Raw genomic sequence first — 17,526 nt, forward strand, 5'->3', positions numbered from 1 at the left:
CCTTCGGCTAACATCAAAAGTATAATTTAATTAATTAAAATTAACTTTGTTTTAAAATCACAAGAAATATTTTATTATAACTTAATTTTGTCCGCCTCCGTAGTGTAATGGTCAGCACGCTCAGCTACCGTTCTGGAGGTCCCGGGTTCGATTCCCAGGGGGGTCAAATAAATATTAGTGAGTTTTTCACTGTAATATTTATTCAATATTACCCTGGACTGGTACCTGAAGCGGAAGGCTGATCACCTTTCCTTCATGTGTAAACGATCAAGATAACACCGCGATTATATGACGCAGTGCCCTATGCACCATTGGGGTGCGGATAAAGGTTTTGTTATTTTTTTATTATTAATTATAATGTCTACCGGTTTCAAAGCTAACCGCTTCTTTTTCAAGACTGATTAATAACTAAACTTTTCATCAAAAAACTCATCATCCCTGATCCCTTTTGGCTGTAACTGCTAATCAACGCAAAAAAATCCAACTGAGATCTACCCAAGCTCTTTTGCCTAGCTGCCAAAAAAAATTGTTAAGTAGATAGTGTTTTAGTATTAATCATTCTTGAAAAAGAAGCGGTTGGCTTTAAAACCGGAAGACATTATAATGTTACGGCGCAATATTTGTAGCAACTATGACCTTGTGCGCCTGCTAGGGGCAGGGCGGGGCGTACGCAGGGAATGTTTACGTTATATCCCTTATGAGATGGATGTAGGGGAGACTGCACACACTTGTCATTGTACTGTCATGGCGACCTGTTGAATAAACCGATTGCATCCTAATTATGAGTTATTATTACCTATACCCGAGCCCCGTAATAATAATTAAGTTATAATAAAATATTTATAGTAATTTTAAAACAAAGTTATTTTAATTATAAAATGGAAAATCACAAAGTTATTGCTTCAAATATAAATGATATATAATTTAATTCTTCTCCAACACTTAAAAGTAATGGAAACATGGCATTGTTGATTTTAAATGAAAGATGGATGGTGGTGCCAAGAAGATATGGAAACGTGTTTCGATGCATTCAGCATCATTATAAACAGTAATATTGTGTTTGATCATGATGCAGAATACATCTCAACACGTTTCGCAATAGATTTCAAGAAATAGTTATGTTTACAAGGTAAAAAAAATATATCCTTGAATATGTTCTAAGTAAAGCAATGACAACACAATTGTAAGTGTGTTTGTATTGTTTATATGAAATTCTCGTTGATAAAAATGGTCAATAATTAAAAATCAGCTGTCAAAAAGACACCATGTTTGAGTATACTTAATTTTGCCACACACATTTCAACACCTTGTTATTTTATTTATTGTTTCGGCACCCACATTGTGGTAACACTTGATTAAATTGCCAAAGACAAACACTTGAGTTATATTTATTGAATTATAACGACTAGTTTCGGAAGCTATGCTTCTATCTTCAGGTCTAAGTATAAACGAAACTAGTCATTATAATTAAATAAATTACTTTTTTTGATGCCTTTAATTAAATTCAATCAATGCATTTTCGTTGTATTTTCAATATTAAAGAAAAGCTTTGAGAAATGGCTCCAATACCAACAGGAGTTTGACTCAAAATAATTTTTAGAAAACAAATTGTATCATATTTAAAAAATGAAGAGAGATAATTGTTGTATGTAACAAAACGACTGAAAAAGAATAGTGTAACATTCGCCAATAAACAATAAATGTATTTGCAAATACAAAAAATTGAGTTAAGGGAGATCACTGTAATATCTCTTAACTGCAAGTTTAGAGAGATTACTTTAATCTTGATATTACTGTAATATGTCTTAACTGCAAGTTTAGAGAGATTACTTTAATCTTGATATTACTGTAATATGTCTTAACTGCAAGTTCAGAGAGATTACTTTAATCTTGATATTACTGTAATATGTCGTAACTGTGAGTTTAGAAAGATTACTTTAATCTTTAGATTACTGTAATATGTCTTAAATGTAAGTTTAGAGAAACATATTACTTTAATCTTCAGATTACTGTAATATGTCTCCTATGTAACATATATCAAATCAGACACTGTAAATCCAAATCATTTTGCTGTTTTTTCTCTGCTAGTTTCTTAAATATGAATACATAAAACGTTTTATTTTAATTCATCGTTTCATTTCAAATGAATTTTGAAAATAAAAATTAGAACTCAACAATTGATGAATTTGTATTAAAATATTAAAATTAAATAAATTTAAAAACAATTATGGTAAATGTATAATGACTTAAATTTAAGTTTTATTTTAACAGTCGAAAACTGACATCTTCATCACATGAAAATGTTTGAAAGAATATGAACTTAAGAAAAATAGTAATAAAAATAAAAATACTAATATACATATTTATATATATATATATATATATATATATATATATATATATATATATATATATATATATATATATATATATATATATATATATATATACATATATATATATATATATATATATATATATATATATATATATATATATATATATATATATATATATATATATATATATAAAACAGAAAAAAATATAGCAAAAAATAAAATATAAGTTTATTGAAGGCACTTGGTTATTATTTCATAATTATTAGATAAATTTGCATTTTTATTATTTTGTCAATAATATTTAATATGGCTTTGTTACTAGATACGAACATACATAAAAAATTAAAGACTAATATATATTATAAACATGAAGTTTTGATTGATAATTTTTCAATGTAAAATATCAATATACAATTGTCAACACGGTAGGTATCGTAAGTCTAAAATGTACAATTGACTCAAATACTTTAAACACGGTCAGAATTCACATGAAAGAGTATTCAAGAGATATAATTTATAGGTGTCTTTACTGAGTTAGTGTCTATTGTTTTTATACGAAGGGAAGATGGAAGTCTGAGGGTTCCAGGGCTTACGACCTGGCTGGCTTGAGTGATCACTTTACACACTTGTGTAGCGGTCACTATCATGGCAAATTACTGAACACCAATAATGCAATCATTTTTAAAGTAGTAAATATATGTATGTATATATAAGCTGTTGTGAGATTCGTTTGGTGAAAATTGGTGAAAGTTGGTGAAAATTTTAGTAGATGTGGAATATTGAAAGATGGTGCTGCCATCAGTTAAGAATATGTGAAATTTATAGCTTTCTCCAATAGAGTATTATCACTCGGGAGGAATATCTAATATAAAATACTCAACCTATAAAGGATTGTGTAAGACTTGTGAAGTGTTTATAACAGCCGATTTATGTTATCAATATTTTCATTCATCATTTTCTTTTGCAAAATTTGCCTTCGTAAAAACGTTGTTTTCGTAAGTTGGTAAAGAATGACGTCACAGAAACAAATCCACGCTACTACTATTACAGCTCTATAAAGCAGATACGTAAAGGGATACGCCTCATAATACACCTGATGACGTTAAATTTGATAACGTATAGCGGTGTCCGTTTTTCGTTTTATTCAAATATGTAAAGTTTAAACCTTCATATCTCCCTTACTTCTCTACAGATTCCAATAAGAATGGTACCGATAGTCTTGTGATTTTTCATATTAATTTATTAGCCAACACATCATGAGAATGATCCATTGAACATACAGGTGAGATTCTTTCCTAATTCGTTCATATATAGTTTTAAATATTCAATTTGATTGATATTCAAAAGCGGAATGGGAATGTTACACAAGTAAATAAAGTGATCACTTAAGCCCTGGAATGGTCAGACGTCCATCTCTCTTCATATAAAGATGCTCTCAGTTAAGACACCTTTAATATTGATATATCATCCGTAGGGTGAAAAGTCCAGTATCTGATTTTTTTATTTTTTCAAATGTTAACAGAGAATTTTGGAATTTTTCGCGGTGCATCGTTCCTGTCATACAAAATTCTCTAAATACAGAACACTAACACAACCTTTTTCAACAATGACATACAACACAAAATAGAAGACAGTATTCATGTTTTAAATTGAATTAGTGACGAATGCTACGGGTGAAAGAAGGTTATTATGGACCATTTGATGATGACTTTTTCCCCTAGATCTATTGAAATTCTGATTTTTCATCAGTTCCAATAATTATTATATCATTGTGCATGTTGACTGAGAAGATTACAAATTTTTTACATTCCAATTCTGATTTAGAAATAATTTATCGTAAATTTTGTAAACCATTTACAAATTTACACTTAAATACATCGATTTGTAGCGTAGATTAAATTTTTTAATAAAGTCTGTTAGTGCTCTCTGTCTTTTTACTCTTTTTCGTTATTTTAAACCAGCCAGCTGATTTGTTTGGGTCCTTGGGCATCGAAATAGAACGAGATAGTCTTTCTCTCTCTACCGAAGTTCTCTTCATGCCCTTTTGCGGCGAATCTCTTTCGAGGACATCGTTGGACAAACTCTTCTTGTACTCTCTGGAGCGGAGATCGTTTTTGCTCTTAGACAGTGTCCCGATGTTGTGGCTTATGTTCTCCTTGCTGCTGTCGTGTGCTGATCTTAATTTCCCGTCGGACTTTCGTAAGGTTGATGTGCCATTAGAGTTTGCAGCCCGGACATTTGTATTAGGTCTTCTGGATAGTGTGGAAGTTCCTGATCGGGTTTGCACGGATCTTTCTTCACTCGGGCGGGCGTCGTACTTCGAACTGCTCAGATTCTTTGTAGAGGCCGATTTGCCCTTACCGAAAAGAAACCCTGACTCTTTCTTAACTGGTTGTTTCGGCGCCGCCTTGTCTGATCTTTTGAGAGTAGATTGCTGGTTTTGGGAGTAGTTGATGTCGTATCCTTCCCTGTAGAACCTCGGTTTCCACGGCGCGAGGACTGAGAACGACCGGGACACTGTTTTTGTCTGCGGTTGGAGCCTCGAAGAGTTGATCGAAGACACGTCGTCCCTCGACCTTCCGCGAGACACTCGCCCGGTAACGGGAATATCACCAACTGCAACAAATACCCAAAATAGTCAAAATATATCGTTTATATATTATTTTGAGAAATTAAAGACTTTGTTTTTTGATCCACTCACATTTTTATTAACAAACTAGTTTCGGCAACAACCTGTTGCCCTCTACAGGGTTTAATTTATGACTAAACATATATATATATATATATATATATATATATATATATATATATATATATATATATATATATATATATATATATATATATATATATATATATATATATATATATATATATATATATATATAAAAAGAAACAGTGTACAAGTTGTTGGATTTTGATAAGGATAGGGGGGGGGGTATTTTAAGGAGATATATATATATATATATATATATATATATATATATATATATATATATATATATATATATATATATATATATATATATATATATATATATATATATATATATATATATATATTTATATGTTAAGTCATAAATTAAACCCTGTGAGGGCAACAGGTTGTTGCCGAAACTAATTGGTTGTTAATAAAAATGTGAGAGCATCAAAAAACAAAGTCTTTTATTTCTCAAAATAATATATCAATATGATCCAAAAGTTAATGGTTTCAATATTCAAAACAAATATAGTTTAACTTAACCTGTCTAAGAGTATTGCTGTACTGTATGGTCGTCCAAAGAAAATTTTCCTTATAGGAGTATGGACTTACATGAACATCCGCGCTTGTGACTAAAACCCGGTTTCATTTATCTCTAAAATGGCACTTATACTGCCATCTGTGGTTGTATTCAAAGGCTAATACCACACTTCAGATAATTGTTCTGTTTTACCCATAACATTTACCTTAAAACAAAGTTATGGGACGTCATCGTAATGACTATATCAAAGAAAGCATATGGAATAAAACATCAATAATTTTGATATAAATCAACATGATTAAACATTTCATGGTGTAAATATTTTTTTTTCTATGAAAATATGTTGTTTATATTATTGATTGATATAAAATTACAAAAAAAAACTCACCCCCCAGATACAGTTTTGTAAATTATCCATTTATGACTCTTTTATACTTATTCAAGCCGTGATTGATCACCTTGGCTCTTATATATATATAATATAATAATAAGAATAATAAAACCCTTATACGTACCCCAATGGTGCATAGGGCACTGCCTCATATAAACGCAGTGTTATCTTGATCGTTTACACATGAAGGAAAGGTGATCAGCCCTCCGCTTCAGGTACCAGTCCAGGTTAATATTGAATAAATATTACAGTGAAAAAAACACTTACATTTATTTGACCCCCCCCGGGAATCGAACCCGGGACCTCCAGAACGGTAGCAGAGCGTGCTGACCATTACACTACGGAGGCGGACATATATATAATAATAATTATTCAGACAACATAATAATTATTCATAATGTATTGATTGTTTTTACCAGTGGGAGCATGCAGGTAGACAACGCTCCTCTGTGACTGTAGACTAGACTCTCCTTCCGTGCTGCTGCCGGCTGGACTCCCGGCTTGAGGAGCTCTGCGCCTCCTGGTCCTATAAGTATTCAAACAATGTGTTAAGAATAAATCGCTCACTCCTTTCAAGAAAGTCATAAATCAAAAATTGACAATTTTCAGTTGTGCATGTTTTCGGAATGCCCAGAAAATGTACTATATCCCAGCAAAAGCGGCATATTTTTAACTTAATATTTATCCGCAACAGGGCAGAAAGTGTTGTTTTTGCATTTTGAAGAAAAAGTATTGTTAAATTATTTATTTAAATTTACTAAATATTTTTCAAATGGAGAAAAAAGCTTCAGGTTTTACCTAAAAAAATTGTATTATATTTTTAAACTTTAAAAACGTTCTCCAGAAAAATCAAGTTTTTTGATTTATGACGTTTTTGAAAGGAGTGAGCGACATGTCCAAACCATCTCAACGTACCTTTTTTAATTTTATCAATAATGCTTATGCCTTGCATTTTTTCTTCATATCACCATTCAAACATCTATCATATAACGTTTTGCTGCTGAGTACTTGAGTAGTATTTATTCTTACCTTATATCTGTTCTGCTGCCCGTCAGCTCTTGTCTGCTTCCCCTGACATCGTGTTTGCTGGAATGGATCTCCGAAGTGTTTCTGTCATCGATCAGATCACCCCGACTTCCGCCGTACCCATTCTTCAAAGTGGTGCTCTTGCTGGTCTTCGATCCGCTGTGGCTCCGAGACCTTCGTTTCTCTCTGTAAGGACTCATCGGTGGCTTCTTCAGAGCCCCATCATCTCTGTCTTTAAAGTGGCCCTCGTCCTCCGAGTTGCTGTGGATTTCAGAGATGTTGTGCAAGTCCCTGCGGTTATTATTGTACTTTTCCCTGCTGTAGCTATTGGCGAGAAGGTTCTGGCGAGAATCGAATGTGGGATTCCCGTTTTGCAGATTAGTCAAAGAAGAACTCTTGTACTTGCTGTCAGGCTTGACGGATCTGTCCAGAGCGTGTACGGAACTCGACAAAACCTTTCCTGATCTCGTTAGAGTTGATTTTCCGTTAGTTTCTTGGGATCTCTTTCTCAGGGTGTTTGTCTTTGAGCCGCTTCCGGTAGATTCTTGGTCCGTGTCGCCAAAGAAACGCAGGTTTTTGGTTGGAGCCTTGGATCCCGATGTGTATCTTTTCGGGGATATATTTGATTCCTCTTCAGTCGTTGTTAAAACACTATCTTTCTCCATCTGAAAGTAACAAATGACACCATTAAATGTCAGATTGACACATTTCAGGAAATTTTTAAGGCGTCTCTCTGCCAACACACTGTCGGTAGAGAGCGGGAGACGCTTTTAAGCATTTTCTATTTGCTTACTTTTGGTAGGGCGCGAGATACGCAACACTGTACATTGAAAGCTGCCCCGCCGCATGCCCAGATCTGATACAGAAGCATCTAGGCTTCCTGACAGATCTGCTCTTGCAAAGCAATATTTTTTTTTTAACTAAGTTGCAAAATTTATTGAAAATGTGAAACAATATAAAATTGTATCCCGATTTTACTGTGAATTTACATTTAAAAGCTTTCAATATACCTGTCACTGCCAATCTGAATAAATACAAGTTTGTAAATCCGTCACCAAATTTTCTAGAAGTACCCCGTTTCGCAACATAGGTAGAAATTTAGTACGCAACATAAACAGAAGTACGCAACATTGTACAGATGGGAATAGGGTTTGCGGTTACTTGTGATTAGTATACGACCCTAATTAATGTACTAATTAGGGTCAGGGTTGATGAGAGAACCGCCCGGCAACAATGTGTTATAATTCATTGCATCAATAACTGATTTGTTGATTTCTTTTATCGGAACTTTAAATAATCCAACTGTAATATAGTTTCATTAAAGACTGACAGACTGTAAACACTATAAAATATACACACAATCTGGACTTATAGTTGAAACATTTTGATTGTTAGATTCTATTAGATTCAGATTACAGAGCATTCGTATTAGCAAGCTAGTAGTTTGACTATCATAAGATGTAATTAGTTGAATATTTCCTCTATGGGAGTCTGAATATAATATATACATATATATATATATACCCTCTTACACACTTCACACATGCACATTTTCTCTCATAAATACATGTTCATTCACTAGATCTACACTAAATATTTTTTACTAATCTTTATGTTTCTGTGGTTAACTATAATTGGCTTGTTTAATGTTTTGTTTTACATATCGCTCACTCCTTTCAAGAACGTCATAAATCAAAAAATAAGATTTTTCAGGAGAACGTTTTTAAAGTTTAATAATATAATGCAATGTATTAAAAATAAATATCAAGCCACTTATTGAACTTTTTACTGTGCAACAGATCTTTTTGGGTAAGACCTGAAGGTTTTTTCTCCATTTGAAAAATATTTAGTATATTTAAAAAAGTAATTAAACAATACCTTTTATTTAAAATGCAAAAATAACACTTTCTGCCCTGTAGCGGGTAAATGTTAAGTTCAAAATATGCCACTTTCGCTGGGATATAGTACATTTTCTGGGCATTTCGAAAACATGCACAACTGAAAATTGACAATTTTTTATTTTTGACGTTTTCGAAAGGGGTGAGGGATATGTTGCTGTTGCTAACCCAAATTTAAAAAAAAATATTAATTAAATAAAAATATAAAATGCCCTTGTTAGTACCTTGCTATCCTTCTTCTTCCGGGACAGCCTGTCCAGGGATTTGAACCAGCCGCTGCTTCCGGCCGCCTCCGTCCTCTTGCTGAGTGTCCCGTGAGCCCTGTGAGCCCTGTCATCTCTCTCTTCCCTCTCCAGCGCCTCCCGACTGCTGGCGCGCCGGGCCTCGCCGCTGTTCTTCCTGTCCGAGGGAATGGCGCTGGGGGGCGGAGTCGCCAATCTGCGTCTCTGGCTGTAGTCGAAATCCTGCACAACAAAATATTCTTTAACAATGTTCACCTTCTGCCTTTGCAAAAACGTCGTCAAATTGCTGAGATTATATTTCTACTTAAAATAGCTTCTAGTTCAATTGAATTCATGTCAGGTCCCCCTGACATCGACTGTCACTTAACCCTTCACTGCATAGTGTATCAAATTTATTACATACCCAAAAGTTAGTGTTAAAACGTTCTTTAAAAATATAAGCAACCATTCTTTGTTGTTACAGATAAGATACATTCATCACTCACGTATATAGTTCATAATTTAGCCAAAAGACGCGCTATGAACGCCAAAATAATAACTTCACTTTTCTCTCAAAAACAAACTGTCAATGCAGTCATGCAGTCATGCAAATAAAAGTCACGCAGTGAAGGGTTAAGTATAATTGTCCTTTTCTTTAATGTTTTCCGCAGATACTTTGTGGCACATTTTATAAACTCTTAATAAAACTAATTAACTTTGTTTTCACCACTTTTTCATTAATAGGATTTTAGTCCTGTGTATAGGAATGTGAATAATCTACGCCGACGCTGTCTTAGGTAACTATCGGGAACATACAGAACATAGAATCATACGGGCCAGAATGTCTGGCCTACAGAGTGATAAGAGTTAAAAAAAGGTTATATATAAAGGAATCCTCACGGAGTGGTATGCCAGATCTGCATCTCTCCTGCTGCTGCGGCTGGGTCCCCGGTACTCCGTGTACCTCCTCCTCAAGTCCTCCTCCCGCACCATGGCCGCGTTCTCTCTCTCTCTCGCAGCAGCCGCACTCTCACTCTCCTTCACCTTCTTGCTCTTCTTCGAAGAGTCACGGGAGAAGAGCTGCTTCACCTGAACACCACGGAAAAATCCCCATATAAGCACAAGTCGTATAACCGTAGCTCTTCAAATATCTACCTATTTCTAAATGTGCTTATCTAGTGATGGCCTAAATATGGGAATTGAGAAACACAAATTGTAAGAACCTTAATCAAAACTCTAGTCTGGAGTGTGCTGTTATATGGAAGCGAAATGTGACATTTAATGTGAAATTTATTATTCAATTTCAATTCAATTCAATTTATTTATTTCAATTAATACATACATACAAACTATAAAAAAAATTAATTGTATACATTAAAATATATGCAAGAACTATTGCTAAAGGTGTAGAAGAATCCCGCTTCGGAAAACTCCTTAAGACACATGGAACAGATCAATATCCAATGAGATATTGTTCATCATAGCGGTAGCTCTTACTACAGGTATAACCATCGATCGGCAGGTTGGTCCTGTATATAGGAATGTGAAACAATCTGTGTCGGCGCTGTCTTAGGTAACTATCGGGAACATACAGACCAATGTTCCGGATAATTTCAGGATTATCCATCATATTATCCGCGCAACAATCAATAATAATGCGTGACAATTGATAAAATTATGACCTGCCTGGGAATCAAACCAGGGACCTTCAGCATGATGGCCAAACATGGTTACCACTACACTAATGGAGGCCGCCAATTATCCTCACTTTAGATTTTTACCTTTAGCTACAATATATATTACTATGAAAAAATATAATGATAAGCTTCCACTGTCTACTCGGGTCTGTTTTGAAGACTGACTTCATTAAATACCCAATCATTACAACAGTCGAATAAGAATTTTGTTATTATTTATGTAATATTAATTTAAAGAATGGTTGTTTTTTGTTCTCACCTTCTCTAAACCGCTTATTTTCTTGGAAGCCTTCGGGGGCTTGGAGTCCAGCTTGTCAGCAGCACTTTTCCGCTCTTCAAATTTGTCAATCCGCGGGTCGTAGAAGCTGCCGTCATCGATGCTTCTCTCTCGGTGAACAAACTCCTCCCGCCGGGACGTTGTCCTCCTCCTGTCCTGGCGGTATTCCGAGTTGTCCCGGTCGTAGTCCAAGGAGTATCTCGACTTGGGCGGGGAATGGTTGTCCTCGGTGTGCTGCCTTTCGCTGGCGATGAGAAGAGAGGATGCGAAGCCTTCGTCTTCGCTATCGTTCCTCGGATCTCCGTTTCTTACGGCCCCGAAGGCTCTGGAAGACGAAACGGCTCTTTTCGAGTGAATGTCTCCGTTCGAGTCCTTCCTGTAGTCGTTCTCGATTCCGGAGTCGGCGAACTTGTTGTCGCGGTCCCGGTCGTTTTCGTATCTGCTCCTCGAAGACTCCGGCCCGGAGGTCTCTCCTCCGTAGCCCAAGTCTCTCCTCTCCTCGGAGTCGTGCTGCCTCAGCGATCTGGAGCTGGTCTGCTCCGAATAGTCGATTTGGCTCCGGAAATGCTTGTCGCTCTCGTAGTGCTTGTTTCTTCTCAGAGAGTTGTGGTAGGTCTCCGGTCGGTCGGGGTCGTACTGATCTTCCGGATGACTCTTGCCTCGTTGGACTATCTCCGGATTGGAGGCGTAATGGTCCCTGCCGTGGGCGAACTTTTCCTGTTTGTACTTCGAGCTGACGTACCTCGACTGGCTGTTCAGTCCGTCTTGACTGGTTCCCTGACGGCGCGGAGATCTCGATTTGTACTTCTTGATGTCGGGAGAGTACCTCGGCCCGCTGACCTGAGAGTCCAGACTCGGGGGCTCGTATTCGGGCTCCGGAGGGAAATACCTCACCGGTTTCGGCGGCGAGAAGTATTTGGTCTCCGCGGGCTCTTCGGCCAACCGCCGGTCGATGAACTCTCTTCGGTCGATATCTTCGCCCGCGACCGGTTCGAACAGAGACGTCTCCGGGTTGAATTTAGACTTGGAACGGTGCTCCGTTTTACTCAAAGTCCCGTCTTTATCCCGGCTCGTATTTAAAGTGTACTCGTCCGTGTACCCGGATTTAACCTTTCCGTCATCTCTGTAATATTTCGTCATCTCGGAGACGTACCGTTTGGTCGCTTCGACGGGATTCGCATCCTCAACGTCGAAGTCCTTCTCGGGAGTGTACCTCGGGCCCGCGTTATTACCGGGACTTATCTGGTCTCGATTTTTCCTGGCGTTCAACCTGGACTCCAACAGATCTCTTCGGTGACTCAGCTCGGCTTTCTTTTTATCTAATTCGAAATCCCGCTCGGTGGAGCTTCCCCTCAGTCTGGCGTCCATTCCGTCGGCTCTGCCTCGAGTCCTTTCGTAGTCGACGAATCGCCGATCGTGCGACTCGTCTAAAGGATATTCGTTCGCGTAGTCGGGTTCTTTGTCCAAGAACGATCGCTGCCCGAAGTCCTTGAACCGCGGCGTGATGGGGCTGTCAGTTTCGGCAATCAGATCCTCCAAGTGCCTGTAAGGATCGTCGCCTATCTTTCTTCCGCTGTACGCGAAATCGGTTCGATCGCGAGAATAAGAGGACTGCATTCTGTGTTCCTCGTAGCCTAGGCCTTCGTCTTCTTCGGAATGATGTCCCGGTCGGATTCCGGGATTCACGGTGGTGTGAACGGTCTGTTTGGATCCGAAGTTATCTCCGTTGCCGCAGACGACTTGGGCGTAAATGATGCCCGGCCCGTTCTCTGGGACGGTTTTGTTGACGGGACTGGGGACTCTTTCGGGACTGAGCGACCTCATGTACAAGTTGGGGTCGGGACTGACGCTGGGCTTGGTGTAGGAAAATGGCTGGTTGTTGTTGTGAGCGGCGACGCTGGCGGGAGCGAGGAGAGACGCCTTCGGAGGAGGAGAGAACTTATCTTTGTTGAGGATCTTAATCATGGTATCGACGGTTTGACCTTTAGTTAACGGTAATTTCTCGGGCGGCTTCTGACTGCTGTGGATCATCTCAGAGGGCTTTTCCGATTGTACGCCGTTTTCCAACGACTCTATCGTATCTTTGATAGATCTCTTGATATCTTTGGAGCTCAAGTTTTTAGTGTCTATCTCATCTATTAGCAATTTTCTGCGTTGCGTCGATTTGGGTAAGGTGCCGAATGTGTCGATAGTTTTCCTGGCTCGACTGAAGGATTCGTCGTTTCCAGTGAGAGTCTTGGCTCTTTTGGGGCGAGCCGGGGGCTTGGGCTCTTTGATCCTCGGCGGCTTTTCGACCGGGTTGACTTTGCGCTCCGGAGAAGCGGAGACCGCCCTGTTCGAGTTCTCGGTAGAAAGAGGTTTCTGTGTCGGTTCTAAAACGACCTTTTCGACTTTAGACGCTTTTGACTTGAAATAGTCTTCCGATAAATTGACGCTAGGCGATTCGATAATCGGGGATAACTGGCTCTTCTTGCCTAACACGGAGTTAAGATACTCTTCCGACTCGCTTCCCGTCCTTTTCCTGATAGGTCTCTGAGCTACGCTGGACTTGAGGTCGCTGACGTCGCTTTTGCTTCTCTTGACAGCTGTCTTCTTGGCCTGTTGAGACGAGCCGAGGTCCTCCTTGTCAGTCTTCTTGAAGAGATTGAGGAGTGAGTTTTTCTTGGGCTTCTTGGCGCTCACATCGCTGACGGACCTGGTCAGCGAAGACTTGAGGTTTTCCGCCGGCAGCTGAGACGTGATACCTAGTTCCTCGCTCCTTCTCCTGGGAGGATCCGAAGAGTTGATGTCGAGGGTGGGCCTGTTACGGCGACGTCTAAAAAATCAATAAAATAATGTTGAATAAGAGAGATACAAATGATTATGATAGGATTAAAGTATCTATATTCTATATCAATGGCAAGAAAAACAAACAACTCGCGACGTCATCGAGTGTGTCGTCATTATTTGTCTCAACCACAAGAGTCAGAACCTCAAAACTTGTGACGCCTGTTACAGGTTTTTCATTTTGAATGGGACCGACTGACTGTGCTTTTTATCAAAAACCATATTTTGAAACATTTAACTGTTTAAAATTATAAAAATTAAAAAGGGGAAATTTAGCTAAGAAAACTAGCTTTTATAATAGTAAAGTTAAAATCAAAATTAAAATCCATATATTAACCTATCCGCGAGTGAGTTTCTGCGGACAAAGCTGTATCTGGGTAGTGTTTTTTTTTGCTATTTTTTTTTACTTTTTATAATTTTACATGAAAGTCGATGCTATAAGCAACGTATTTTCTTAAATAAATAAAAAAATAAACACTAGTAAACATGATTTAACGAAACATCGATAATTTTGTCATAAACCATGTTTTAAACATGTTTCGATATAAATTCTTCTAGCTAATCAAATATGTCTTTATTTGAATCTGTGTTGGGAACAGGAGGGATAATCTAGAGTGGGCCAAACAGGAACTTCTCAGCATTTGCTCATTGCTGGGAGGAAACCACGTAAAATTCCTCGGGAGAATGTATCTGCCACACATGTACAGCCATACTCCTTCGAGGAAAGTTTGGTATGGTCGTACATGTACGTCCATACGTATTTCGGTGGATTTCGATCTCCCAGGCTAGGTTAATATGACGCATTTCAACGTCCAAAGACAGATATGGTTGTGGATAGAGCGTCGCACTGACCCCCTGGCCGGTAGCGAGTGGAAGCGGTCGGCGGGCAGGCCGCGCGGCGGGCCGGAGCTGCACGTGGCCCTCTGGGCTTGCTGCAGCACGAGCTGCGCCTCCCGGGCCAGCTGCGCGCGGGAGAGCCCCTCCAGCGGCTGGCGGCGCACGGGGGCCGCGCCCGGGGGGCTGACGGCCGGGCCGCGCGACGGTCCTGACGAAGGAACACACTCAATTAGTAAGGAAATTCATAGAAGGAAAGATGTCGGTGTTTGAAATACATCTGTATGATGGTTGGAACAGCCAGGACACTAACATAAAAGCTGCAAGGCCTTTTTAGGAGATTTTTTTTAAACATGAGGTCAAAATGAATATCGTCGTCATACAGGAAAAAATGAGCAAGTGTATTTTTAACAAAAACGTAATTATTGACTATTTCACATCTTACTTGCTTAATGTTTAGTCATAGTTTCTTATTTTGTTTTTTATATTTTCTCATTTTTTATATTTTCTCATTTGTTTATTTTAAATATGCTTCGTATCTTATGTTTTTATCATTTATTTTTTATAAATATGCTTCTTATGCCTATTTATTATACCTGTTTATTGTTTTTATATTTTGCCATGTATTAGTTTTGTTTTTTTTTTAAACAAATCTTTTTTGTAACTTTATTACTTGTGTTCCAGTCTTGTTAACCTTAATCCCATGTCCCAAAATGAGAAATAGAAATTACTCATCGGGAATATTATATATATGACTTATGTATGTAATACGTTTTGAAAAAAATAAATCATATTGACCTGGAAAAAATCTCAAAGCATTTTAAAAATGGAAGTATAATATATTGACTTGTTAAAAATGACTAACTGCATTGGTGTTTATTTTCTTGCCAAGCAAAAGTGACTCAAATGGCCCTCCTGAACATTTTACGTTTTGTTAGTTGGACTACGATATGTAGAAAGAAGACAAATTTTATTTTTGCATAAATGTCAGACCGTAATAATTTTATTTTAATGACCTGATGGTGGAATGATTACTCTGAATACGAATTAGTATTTACTAAGTGGTATTACATAAGGTCAAATATGAATGATAAGGAGAGTGTTATATTACCATACCACAATGTTAACAATGCATTTAATATACAAAACAGAATTTCATTAATTGATTCGGCAGTCACTTTGTGGTAAAATCTATCCATTTTTAATTAATGTTTTACTTAATAAATACCACTATTTCTTAAAATCTACTGTGACACGTGTTTCGATGCTGTTTGAAAATTATGCGGAATGCATCGAAACACGTGTCACAGTAGATTTTAAGAAATAGTGGTATTTACTAAGTAAAACATTAATTAAAAATACAAAACAGAACTTTAAATATTTGGGAACCAAGTATTTCGATAACCTTAAATTAATTATATTACCAACAAACATAATTAATTAATAATAAGTTATATATATATATATATATATATATATATATATATATATATATATATATATATATATATATATATATATATATATATATATATATTTTAGACATGTTATGAATGCAAATAAAGATGTGCTCGTTATAAAATGCCTGTACGTATAGCACTGTATGAAAGGAATTTAGGTGGCATGTGTTTGATTAATTATCAGTAATTTGTTTAAGTAAGCACCCGACATATGTTTGTTTTGTTAAACTATAAATAATGCAAGATTAAGGAATCTGACATCTCATTTCCGCCGGAGCCTTCAACTACGAACTAGCATATAGACAAAGTCACGGTGTACGCGTAACATATTATTATTAAAATGAATACCATAAGATTAGCTAAATTACCATAGTTTATATAAAAAAATAAGAACTATGTAGTTTTTTTTAGTAACCGACATCATCAGACTGGTCGGTTACGACGAAACCCGGTCTCCGGTCAAATAAAATTAATGTGGAAAAAACTACATTAGTAGTTCTTATTCAATTTCCTATAAATGTCAGTAGAAAACTTATACCTTAGTATAGTTCCGTTTGGCTTCGACTGTCAAATAAGCTCTCATAACTTATCAACTTGACTTTGGTTGTCAAATTGGCGCCCAAAAACGCATCTATTTGACATGGGCTGTGAAATTGGTGCTCAAAAACGCATCTATTTGACTTCGGCCGTCAAATTGGTGCTCAAAAACGCATCTATGTGACTTCGGCCGTCAAATTGGCGCTGAAAAACGCATGTATTTGACCTCGGCGGTCAAATTGGTGCTCGAAAACGCATGTATTTGACTTCGGTCGTCAAATTGGTGCTCAAAAACGCATCTATTTGACTTAGGCCGTCAAATTAGCGCTCAAAACGCATATATTTGACTTCAGCCGTCAAATTGGTGCTCGAAAACGCATCTATTTGACTTCGGTCGTCAAATTGGTGCTCAAAAACGCATCTATTTGACTTCGGCTGTCATCACATGCGCCTCATAATTATTTTTACTATTCTTTGTTCAATCATTTGATTCACTTGCTCAAACCATCTATTTTATATATATATATATATATATATATATATATATATATATATATATATATATATATATATATATATATATATATATATATATATATATATATATATATATATATATTGGGTTGATGCAAAAGTTTTTTACATTTTTTAATTTTTTTATTTTTTTTATGTAAATTATTTATTAAATAAATTATATAATTTCCATCAGTTCTTATAACCTTCTCCCATCTTTCTATCAACTTATTAATACCAGTAGTAAACAATTCCGTGGATTTTG

General features: G+C 36.8%; 1 protein-coding gene across 2 annotated transcripts in view; it reads right to left on the reverse strand.

Moving 5' to 3' along the window:
- Window positions 1–2,552: 2,552 nt before the first annotated feature.
- LOC148302915 (uncharacterized) overlaps window positions 2,553–17,526 on the reverse strand; it is a 54,544-nt gene continuing 39,570 nt past the window's right edge. For both annotated transcript variants that reach the window (XM_088270856.1, XM_088270857.1), the window contains exons 3-9: window positions 14,770–14,962; window positions 11,074–13,906; window positions 10,018–10,206; window positions 9,121–9,360; window positions 7,002–7,663; window positions 6,389–6,498; window positions 2,553–4,955 (exon numbers count right to left, since the gene is read on the reverse strand). In XM_088270856.1, the coding sequence (XP_088126982.1) occupies window positions 4,243–4,955; window positions 6,389–6,498; window positions 7,002–7,663; window positions 9,121–9,360; window positions 10,018–10,206; window positions 11,074–13,906; window positions 14,770–14,962 (4,940 nt within the window). In that variant the 3' untranslated portion in view covers window positions 2,553–4,242. The remainder of the gene's footprint in view (window positions 4,956–6,388; window positions 6,499–7,001; window positions 7,664–9,120; window positions 9,361–10,017; window positions 10,207–11,073; window positions 13,907–14,769; window positions 14,963–17,526) is intronic.

The sequence above is a fragment of the Brachycentrus maculatus genome, unplaced genomic scaffold, assembly GCF_059751285.1.
Source record: "Brachycentrus maculatus isolate JH-2025_06_01 unplaced genomic scaffold, ASM5975128v1 h1tg000397l, whole genome shotgun sequence".
NCBI lineage: Eukaryota > Metazoa > Arthropoda > Insecta > Trichoptera > Brachycentridae > Brachycentrus > Brachycentrus maculatus.